The sequence below is a fragment of the Scyliorhinus torazame genome, chromosome 18 (genome assembly GCF_047496885.1).
Source record: "Scyliorhinus torazame isolate Kashiwa2021f chromosome 18, sScyTor2.1, whole genome shotgun sequence".
Lineage (NCBI taxonomy): Eukaryota > Metazoa > Chordata > Chondrichthyes > Carcharhiniformes > Scyliorhinidae > Scyliorhinus > Scyliorhinus torazame.
Window position 1 is genome coordinate 152,389,541 of NC_092724.1, and position 11,379 is coordinate 152,400,919.

The 11,379-nt window shown below is 51.7% G+C and overlaps 1 protein-coding gene across 1 annotated transcript in view; it reads left to right on the forward strand.

The window, feature by feature from the left end:
• The first annotated feature begins 2,519 nt into the window (after nt 1–2,519).
• chmp6b (charged multivesicular body protein 6b) overlaps nt 2,520–11,379 on the forward strand; it is a 59,100-nt gene continuing 50,240 nt past the window's right edge. Inside the window, exon 1 of the mRNA XM_072483620.1 lies at nt 2,520–2,724. Within this exon, the coding sequence (XP_072339721.1) occupies nt 2,662–2,724 (63 nt within the window). The 5' untranslated portion in view covers nt 2,520–2,661. The remainder of the gene's footprint in view (nt 2,725–11,379) is intronic.

The following is an 11,379-nucleotide window of genomic DNA, read 5'->3' on the forward strand; positions in this document are numbered from 1 at the left end:
CAGGGTTATGTTTTGGTTGACTATGTCAAAATGCGGCACTGCACCACATAAAGTGACATTCAGCCAATTGATCAATATCTTGGTTGAAGAGGTAGATTTTAAGGAATGAATAAAAGGAGGAGATTAGGGAGTGAATTCCAAAGCTTAGGCCTGAAGCAGCAGAAGACATGGCCGAAATAGGGTTGCCAGCCCTCCAGAACTGGGCTGGAGTCTCCAGGAAGTGAAGATCAATCTCCAGGTATTGCTGTGTGCAAACCTGGAGAAAGGTAATTGGAACATTAAAAACAATGGCTTTCCTTTGTCATTTTCTTGGACCTTTCTCTTTTCCAGATATAAAAATGAAAGTGGGGGGGGGGGGGGGGGGGAGAGGAGGGGAGGGGGGAAGGGGGAGGGGGGAAGGGGGAGGGGGGGGAAGAAAAGCTGTTTGGCCCACAGTCAAGCATTAACCAATTGGATGTGAGTATTTCTGCTTTCCAGTTGGTGTAGGAAGGCGGTACGTCACATGGATAGGTGTGCTAGCCGACTAATGGCTGGAGCACGGGGAAACGTCCGGGAATACAACTTATCACAGTTGGCAACCCAGGTCACAAATGTTGGCGTGATTCATAGAATTTACAGTGCAGAAGGAGGCCATTCGGCCCATCGGGTCTGCACCGGCTCTTGGAAAGAGCGCCCTAACGAAGCACACACCTCCACCCTCTCCCTATAATCCCGTAACCCCTCCCAACCCCACCCAAAGACAATTTTGGACACTAAGGGCAATTTAGCATGGCCAATCCATCTAACCTGCACATCTTTTTTGACTGTGGGAGGAAACCGGAGCACCTGGAGGAAACCCACACACACACACGGGGAGAACGTGCAGACTCCGCACAGACAGTGACCCAAGCCGGGAATCGAACCTGGGACCCTGGAGCAGTGAAGCAATTGTGCTAACCACTGTGCTACCCAGTGATGAAAATCAAGGGAGTGCAAGAGGCAAAACTGTAAGAGTGAGGAGATCACCGAGTGCTGACGGGCTGGAGCAAGTTAAGCTCACATCTGAAGAATTAAGATTATTTTTCATATATGGAACAATCTGCCTGGACTGTACGCAGAACAATACTTTTCACTCTGTACCTTGGTACACGTGACAATAAATCTAAATATAAATAATGAACTGTTAAAAATATATACCTAGAAATTTCAAAATAATGGAGCACCCAGAGGAAACAACAATATTGTTGTCAGGCAGTGGTGTGAGGTCCCTGTGGAATTCCCTGCCCAGTGTTTGTGGCACGATTGCTTTCCAGTTCAATTGGAATTACCAATTTAATTCCAGGTTTCACATTATTACTTATCATTAATTATGTTTTCCGAATTATTTTAATTTTGGCATTGAATTGAGCTGTTTCTCTTGTTGTCACATCTTGACTGATTCCACTCGAGTTTTACGCAGATTTCTTTTCTGCTTTATCTTAATCAAAATTGTGATTTTTATCACACATTAATTTGCACATTTCTCACAGATTTCAGTCAAAATTCAACTGTCCATAGAAGTGCTGGGCGCCCGGTGAACCTAACTATTTTGGTTCTCCAGCCCCATGTCGTGCTCTTGTTTACAGTCCTGTGCAGGAAGGTGAGTGTTTGCTTCAAAATGGGGAGGAATAAAAATGAAAAATAACAAATTTTGCTTCTGCCTGATGGACAAGACATCCATTCTGGGGAAACTTCCCCAATTATTTAAAAGTCTCTGACTTGATTTCAGGAAGAAACGTAAACTTTGGAAATCCAGTATTGAGATTTGAACAGAAAGAGTGAAAAGTGGGTGGACAAAGAGAGAAAGCCAGGGAAATGCCTGCACATTCTGATACTTCTCAGAATTGTTACAACGCACCAGTGGCGTCTCACAGCGCCAGGGACCCGGGTTTAATTCTGGCCTCGGGTGACTGCATGGAGTTTGCACTTTCTCCCCCTGTCTGGGTGGGTTTCCTCCGGGTGCTCCAGTTTGCTCCCAGAATCCAAAGAAGTGCAGGTTGGATGGATTGGCCATGCTAAATTGCTCCTTAACGTCCAGGGACATCCAGGTTCGGTGGGGTTACAAATATAGGGCGGGGATGGGGGGCACTCTTTCAGAGGGCTGGTGTCGGCTCGATGGGCCAAGCGGCCTCCTTCTGCACTGTAGAGATTCTATGATGAGGCCATTTGGCCCATTGCGTCTGCGCCGGCCCTCCGATTGAGCAATTCACCTGGAGCCATTACCCCACCTTCGGAGCCCTGTATCTTCTGCTTTTTCAGATAACCATCTAATTCCCTTTTGAATCCTCTGATAGTGACTCTCAGGCAGCAAGCGAAAGTCACTTTATTTATTTTGTGTCAGTGAGTGGAGTGTATCCTACTCCAAAGTGTGCACTTTCTGGCTGGCTTGCAATTAGTCTCAGCCTCCTGCTTCATGTGCCCTGTTCAGTGCTGCTGCTGAGTCTCCAGGCTGATATTTCGAGCTGCAGTAACGCGCGCTCCGCTCTGTCCCTGGCGGCTCTCCGTCCCGGCCCCGGGTGTGGTTACCCTGGTGACGGTGCGGCCTGGGCCCCGAGGCGCCGGGCCTTCTCCTGCAGCTCGGAAGCCGGTCGGTCGCCGCGGCTCCCTCCAGGCGGGTATGCGGCCGGGCCCGAAGCAGCGCAAATGGGCAACTTATTCGGCCGGAAGAAGCGGTCCCGAGTGACCGACCAGGATCGCGCCGTCCTGGTGAGTGAGGGGGAGAGAGAGCTGCCGGGCCTGGGGAGGGGGAGAGAGAGCTGCCGGGCCTGGGGAGGGGGAGAGAGAGCTGCCGGGCCTGGGGAGGGGGAGAGAGAGCTGCCGGGCCTGGGGAGGGGGAGAGAGAGCTGCCGGGCCTGGGGAGGGGGAGAGAGAGCTGCCGGGCCTGGGGAGGGGGAGAGAGAGCTGCCGGGCCTGGGGAGGGGGAGAGAGAGCTGCCGGGCCTGGGGAGGGGGAGAGAGAGCTGCCGGGCCTGGGGAGGGGGAGAGAGAGCTGCCGGGCCTGGGGAGGGGGAGAGAGAGCTGCCGGGCCTGGGGAGGGGGAGAGAGAGCTGCCGGGCCTGGGGAGGGGGGAGAGAGAGAGAGCGAGCTGCCGGGCCTGGGGAGGGGGAGAGAGAGCTGCCGGGCCTGGGGAGGGGGAGAGAGAGAGAGAGCTGCCGGGCTTTGGGGGGGAGGACCCGGTGGGAGGAATGCCAGAGGTAATGAGGATGCTTAGGGAATTCGGGGACTTTTCGGGGTACAAGCTCAATATGGGGAAGAGCGAGCTGTTCGTAGTTCAGCTAGGGGACCAGGAGAGGGGGATTGATGAGCTCCCACTAAAAAGGGCGGAGAGGAGTTTCAGATATTTGGGGGTCCAGGTGGCCAGGAGCTGGGGGGCCCTGCATGGGCTTAACTTTACAAGGCTGGTGGAGCAAATGGAGGAGGAGTTCAAGAGGTGGGACGCGTTGCCGCTGTCCCTGGCGGGTAGGGTGCAGGCAATCAAAATGACGGTGCTCCCTAGGTTTTTGTTCCTGTCCAGTACCTCCCCGTGTTTATCCCAAAGGCTTTTTTCAGGCGGGTTAACAGGAGTATAATGGGGTTTGTGTGGGCGCGAGGGACTCCCGAGGGTGAGAAGGGTGTTCCTGGAGCGGAGCGGGGTGGGGGGCTGGCGCTGCCCAACCTCTGTGAGTACTACTGGGCCGCCAATGCGACAATGGTGCTGGAGGGGGAGGGGGCTGCATGGAAGAGGATGGAGCTGGTGTCCTGTGTGGGTACGCGTCTGGGGGCGCTGGCACCGCTGCCGCTCCCTTGAAGGAGGTATACCACGAGCCCGGTGATGGTGGTGGCCCTCAAAATTTGGGGGCAGTGGAGGCGGCATAGGGGGGAAGTTGGGGCCTCGGCGTGGACTCCATTACGGGGGAACCACCGGTTCGCCCCAGGAAGAACAGGTGGAGGGTTTTCGGGGTGGCACAGGGCAGGGATACAAAAGTTGGGGACCTGTTTGTGGACGGGAAGTTCGTGAGCTTGGGTGAGCTGGAGGAGAAGTACGGGCTCCCCCCCCGGGGAACACCTTCAGGTACTTACAGGTAAGGGCGTTTGCCAGACGGCAGGTGTGGAATTCCCGCGGCTACTGCCACACACAGTACAGGACAGGGTGCTCGTGGGGGGTGGGGTGGGGTGGAGTGGGGAAGCTCTCGGAAACTTACCAGGTGATGCAGGAGGAGGAGGAGGCCTCGGTGGTGGAGTTGAAAGGTAAGTGGGAGGAGGAGTTGGGAGAGGAGATCGAAGAGGGGACGTGGGCAGATGCCCGAGGGAGGGTGAATTCTTCCTCTTCGTGTGCGAGGCTCAGCCTCATACAGTTTAAAGTGCTGCACCGGGCACACATGATCGGGACAAGGATGAGCCGGTTCTTTGGGGGCGAGACAGGTGTGTTAGGTGCTCAGGGAGCCCAGCGAATCACACCCATGTGTTCTGGGCATGCCCAGCACTGGAGGAATTTTGGAAGGGCGAAGCGAGGATGGTGTCGATGGTGGTAGGATCCAGGGTCAGACCGGGCTGGGGGCTTGCAATATTCGGGGTGGCAGAGGAGCCGGGAGTGCAGGAGGCGAAAGAGGCCAGAATTCTGGCCTTTGTGTCCCCTGGTAGCCCGGCGAAGGATTCTCCTTCAGTGGAAAGATGCAAGGCCCCCAAGCGTGGAATCCTGGATCAGCGATATGGCAGGGTTCATTAAATTGGAGAGGGTGAAATTCGCCTTGAGAGGGTTGGTACAAGGGTTCTTTAGGCGGTGGCAACCGTTCTTAGACTTTCTGGCAGAACGATAGACATTGGTCAATGGCAGCAGCAGCTCGGGGGGGGTTACTTTATTTTTGTTTATGTTATTTACACTGGAGGGTCTGAGGGGGTGTATACACCTGTTGTGTTAAGTCGGGGTGTTAATGTTAATTTATTATTTATGTACATGGGGGGGTGGGGAGGGGTTTGGGGGGTTGCTTTTTTTTAGATTGTGTTTTGTACTTAACCCTGTTGGGTTCTTTTTTCTTATTTTGTTATTGATATTTTTTGAAAACCTTCAATGAAAATTGTTTTTTTTTTAAAAAAGAGGTGCGGAGGGGAGGGGTGCACAGTGTCAGGGGTGCAGAGAGGGGGGCACAGTGTCAGAGGTGCGGAGGGGAGGGGGGCACAGTGTCAGAGGTGTGGAGGGGAGGGGGGCACAGTGTCAGAGGTGCGGAGGGGAGGGGGGCGCAGTGTCAGAGGTGCGGAGGGGAGGGGGGGCACAGTGTCAGAGGTGCGGAGGGGAGGGGGGGGAGGGGGGCACAGTGTCAGGTGCAGAGAGGGGGGCACAGTGTCAGAGGTGCGGAGGGGAGGGGGGTGCAGTGTCAGAGGTGCACGGAGGGGGGCACAGTGTCAGAGGAGGGGAGGGGGAGGCACAGTGTCGGAGGGGAGGAGGGCACAGTGTCAGGTGCACAGAGGGGGGCACAGTGTCAGAGGTGCGGAGGGGAGGGGGGCACAGTGTCAGAGGTGCGGAGGGGAGGGGGCACAGTGTCAGAGGTGCGGAGGTAAGGAGGGCACAGTGTCAGAGGTGTGGAGGGGAGGGGGGCACAGTGTCAGAGGTGCAGAGAGGGGGGCACAGTGTCAGAGGTGCGGAGGGGAGGGGGGCACAGTGTCAGAGGTGCACGGAGGGGGGGCACAGTGTCAGAGGTGCAGAGGGGAGGGGGAGGCACAGTGTCAGAGGTGCGGAGGGGGGTGCAGTGTCAGGTGCGGAGGGGAGGGGGGTGCAGTGTCAGGTGCGGAGGGGCGGGGGGCACAGTGTCAGAGGTGCGGAGGGGTGGGGCGCACAGTGTCAGAGGTGTGGAGGGAGGGGGGCACGGTGTCAGAGGTGCGGAGGGGAGGTGCGCACAGTGTCAGAGGTGCGGAGGGGAGGGGGGCACGGTGTCAGGAGGGGAGGGGGGCACAGTGTCGGAGGGGAGGGGGGCACAGTGTCAGAGGTGCACGGAGGGGGAGGCACAGTGTCAGAGGTGCGGAGAGGGGTGCAGTGTCAGGTGCGGAGGGGAGGGGGGTGCAGTGTCAGGTGCGGAGGGGAGGGGGGTGCAGTGTCAGGTGCGGAGGGGAGGGGGGCACAGTGTCAGAGGTGTGGAGGGGAGGGGGGCACGGTGTCAGAGGTGTGGAGGGGAGGGGGGCACGGTGTCAGAGGTGCGGAGGGGAGGGGGGGCACAGTGTCAGATGTGGAGGGGGGCACAGTGTCAGAGGGGAGGGGGGGCACAGTGTCAGAGGTGCGGAAGGAGGGGGCAACATGGGGGTAGTTAACCTGTATGTTCAAAGCTGAGATGGACAGATTTTTAATCATGCTGTGGAGATGCCGGCGTTGATCTCATTGAATGGTGGAGCAAACGTGAGGAGCTGGATGGCCTACCTCTGCTCCTATGTCTTGTGTGGTGCTGAATGTGGAAGTTTACTGCATGATTTGGCATCTGTTTCTACATCACAGCAGTGACTGCGCTTAATTGGCTGTAAAACACTTTCAGATGGATGTCCAGTGGTCATGGACGGTGCTATATGAATGCAAGTCTTTTTGCCTGAGAGCCAGTCCTCCCACCTCCAATTCACTGACATCACACAATTACTGTAAAAGGAGATAGGGAAAGTGAAACCAGAAGCTACCAGTCCAGAAACCTCCTGCCACATCAACAGCTTAAAGTAGTTTTGCAATGTGTTCAAGAGTGATCGACTCCAAGCAACCTAGGAGAGTGTTTTTCCCAATTCTCTTTTGTTTATTAAAACCATTGGTTGGAGATGAAAGCTCAAATGATGAACCAAACCCATGTCCAGCTAGAGTTTACATCCCTAGGTTTACATACACATTTCTTAGATTAATGTAATTTTTCAATTAAGTTTCTATTTCCTAAATCAGCAGTTTCATTAAGCTGCAGTCACTGACCCTGTATTTGCTAGGTCATTGTGCTGAGTATTCATATTCGTGCAATCACACCACCTCCGATCAAAACTGAATCAAGTTCATTCAAAACACCGTTACGATCTTCAATGACCCATTACCTCTCTGCTTAGGGCTGCACGGTGGCACAGTGGTTAGCACTGCCTCACAGCTCCAGGGTCCCAGATTCAATTCCGGCCTCGGCTGACTGTCTGTATGGAGTTTGTACTCTCCCCCCCCCCCCCCCACCCCGTGTCTGTGTGGGTTTCATCCGGGTGCTCTTGTTTGCCCCCACAGTCCAAAGATGTGCAGGTTAGGTGGATTGGCCATGATAAATTGCCCCTTGTGTCCAAACGGTTAGGTCAGGTTACTGGCATTGGGTAGAGACGTGGGGTTTAACAGGATGCTTTTTTCAGGAGCTGGTGTAGCCTCGATGGGCCGAATGGCCTCCTGCACTGTAAATTCTAAAAATTAGAACAATTAATGTCAGTGCAAGATTGGTTCTACAAGGTATAAACTACCAGGGCTACAAAGAGAAATATGATGTGAATGCGATCAATTTGGAATCCAAACAGAATATATTGGTTATTTTGCCTGAGAAGAATGCATGCTTGTTTCTGGAAGAGTAATTCATGTTGGTGAAGGTAAGCTTTGGGGCTTAACTTAGCACAGTGGATTGGCTAGCGTGCTGTTGTTCGCCCACTTAAAACCAATTCACTGTTGAAGTATTATCTGAATGGGAAGATAAGTCTCCAGATACCACCAGTTGAGTCAGACTAACTATTGAATTTATCATCAATAAATGTACCTGGTTCCATTATCAATTATTGATTCTGTGACAGAGGATTGACTTGGTGACGATCTTGCGTTGCTGCCCCGGGCATATGAAAAAAAATAAAAATAGGTTAACGTTTTGGATACAATAATCCCACTCTTTCTGCACCTGTTGAAAAATTACACCCAAGTCACTTGCAATTGCACTATCAAGCTACCAACTGCAAAGCCGTTGACTTTCGGTTAACCGCATAACTTCTCCATCTGTTAATTTGCTCACCCATTCCCTCACCCTCAGAATTTGTAGCCCTTGTCCTGAGTAAAGTCTTGTCCCTCAGCACTTCTTGCAAGGGTGCAGCTGAATGTACCTAGCATGCAATGGGTGTAGCTATCCATCGCTGGTGGGAATTGCGTCACTTGCTCAAATTGGTCACCAGTCCAGGGTGAGCAATTAGGAAGGCAAATGGTATGTTGACCTTTATGGCAAGAGGATTTGAGTACAGAGGTAAAGATGTTTTGCTGCAATTGTATAGCGCCTTGGTGAGACCACACCTGGAGTATCATGTACAGTGGAGTATCATGTACAGTTTTGGCTGCCATACTTAAAGAAGGTTATACTTTTCATAGAGGGAGTGTAGCTAAATTTCACCATTCCTGGGATGGCAGGATTGTCCCACGAGAAGAGATTGATGAGATTAGACCTGTATTCTGTAAGTTTAGAAGAGTGAGAGGAGATCTCATTCACACCTACAAAATTCTTACAGGATGTGTTGGATGCAAATGGGGGGGCGGGGGGGCATTGAGAAATTTAGAACCAGGGAGCATAGTCTCAGAATAAAAGGTAGGCTATTTAGGACGGAGATGAAAAGGAATTTCTTCATTCAGGGTGTTAAACCTTTAGAATTCTCTATCCTATAGAGCTGTGGAAGCTCAGTAATAAAAGCAAATTACTGCGGATGCCGGAATCTGAAACGAAAGAGAAAATGACAAAGAGTCAACGTTAGCTCTTCTCTCTCCCTACAGATGCTGCCAGACTTGCTGAGATTTTCCAGCATTTTCTCTTTCGTTGTGGAAGCTCAGTCATTGTTCAAGACAGATGGGTAGATTTCTAGATTGTAAAGAGAGCAAGGGATATGGGATAGTGAGGCAAAATGGTATTGTGGTAGAAGATCAGTCATGATCTCGTTGAATGATGGAGTAGGCTCAAGTGGCTGAATGGTCTACTCCTCCTATGTTCCTATATAAATCACCCTGGGAAGGCAAAGAATCTCAAAAATCTGAACAACAGGTCAGGAAAACTATTTCACTTTGCTGCTATTAAGTGACTGTGAATGGTATTTTCCACAAACCGACTTCTGCATACCACACAGTTGAGCAATGTCGCTGACAGCTAGACTACTACCAATTTAAGATAATCAGTCGATCTTGTAACGTGGCTTATTTATACTTGCCCAGGGGAGTTTGAAGGGAAAGAGCGAGGACCAGGAAAACCAGTCCCGACGGCAGAACATACGGATTATGAGCCTGCCGGAGAGGGCAGAGACCCGACAGACTATATCGGCCAAATGCTAAGCAACCTAGTTGGGAGGAATAGTTTCCCCAAACCCCAGAACTCGACAGGGCACAAAGGTGGCTTAGACCGATACCCAAGTTCGGGGAGCAGCCGAGAGCGATCATAGCGATGCTGCACCGATACCAGGATCGGGAAAGGATCCTGCGGTGGGCCAGACCAACAGAGGCGAGCACATGGGAAGAACATAGAATCTGGATATTTCTGAACATTGGGGCAGACCAGGCAAAGATAAGGGACAAATTTAACAAGGCAAAGTCGGCGCTCTACAAATGTGGGGTGTGATTCGGCATGTTATTCGTGGACTGACTCTGGGTCATGTACTAGAGCACAGAATGTTGCTTCGACACCTTGACAGAAGCAAACGACTTTGTACCGACCAACTGTTTGGAGAAAGAACGGGCGCGGCAAAGATGAAGCAGTATCTGAGGAGAATCGCTGAAAGAGATTGAATCAGAGACTTGTAGTCTTGGTTATGTGTTTGCATGGGACTGGACTGCCTCGTTCTGACCAGAAAGACCGGGTACAGGAGAGAGTGAGGGCAGGGAAAATAGGTGAGGGGCAGACAGGGAAAACAGGCAGAGGGCATAAACAAAGGGCTAGGCCAGCCCAGGGAGGGGTGCCACCGTACTAGCAGGGAGGGCTAGCACGAGAAGACGGGCAGTAAGGGGAGCCGTGCTACTCTCTCGGCAGAGAGGGAGCACCTGGCGTTGGGGGGGGGGGGGGGGGGGAGACAACTCAGTGGCAGGGAAGGGGAATGTGGGGAGGCGGGCAGAGGGGGAACAAAGAATACACCGTGAATAAAAAGAGTTGGCAACCCTGGAGTGCACGTTCACCAGGTAAGAATGATTGATTCCGCAGGAACAGGATGATCGAAACCCCCCATCAGGATAGTCATTTAGAATGTAAGGGGACTTAATGGTCTGGTGAAAAGATCCAGAGTTTTCACCCACCTAAGAAGCCTGAAGGCTGACCTAATCTTCCTGCAGGAGACACACCTGGGGGAGAAGGACCAATGCTCGTAAGAATTAGCTGGGCAGGACAGACGTACCATGCTGCTACGGGACGAGGGCAATGGGACTAACCATACTGATTAGCAAGAGGATGAGGTTTACGGAGACGAGGACAGTTACGGTACCAAAGGGGACGGCACGTCATAGCGGTAGTGTTTTATTTTTAAGCAATATTTTGAAGGAGACGGAGAGGTTTAGATAGAGAGTTCTAAAAGTTGGTGCCTGGGCAGCTGGAGGCACGATGTGGAGAGATTAAAATTGGGAATGGGCAAGAGACCAGAACTGAGTGCAAAGATCGGAGGGTTGTCGGGCTGGCGGAAGTTGGAGATGGGGAGGATCGCATTGGAAGCAGTCACTCCTGTGCACCAGAGAGAGAAATTGGATTAGATAACCGCTTTTCTGAATATCTCCCACCTGTTAGTGCAATCTCCCTGTGCTCTTTCCTGTCCCCAACTCTCTGATGTATGGCTGTTTGATCATGCCTCTGCCTAACCATTGACAATAGTGCCTCTCCACCTCCATCTCTTTTATGATACTCTTTAAAATCCACATCTAACCCAAGTGTTTTTTTTCATTATATCTCCCTCTTTAGCTTGCTATCTCTTTATATCAGTTGTAACTTAGTGAAGTGCCTTAGCACAAGGCTCTATGTTAAAGGCACTTTAGAAATGCAAGTTGTAAAACTTGCATTAGATCTGGCCAGTGTGAACTGAGAAAGAGGGGAAAAGAAAACAGGGGGAAGTAGACTGTCAGTTCTGCTGATTATTATATTAACAATAATGGATCTTAATAATCATGAACTTGTATTTTTTTAAAATAGAGGATAGAGGAAAAGTGCTTAGCAACATATGTCTCAGTCAGATGAGGGAATGGTAAAAGAAGAATCTGAATAAAACAGCTCTCAAGTCGGAGATGGATGAGCAAACTGGGCCGGAAAATGGAGAAGGGTGTTAAGGGCCGAGATTGTCAGTTGTTGCTCAGAAGAGCTTCGAAGTCGAGGAATGTTTCCCATTGCTGATAAAATCATAGTTCTTCCCATTTACTGATACCAACTTCAAACCAGTTGAGTCCCACAGCTACCTAAATTATACTTCCTCCCAT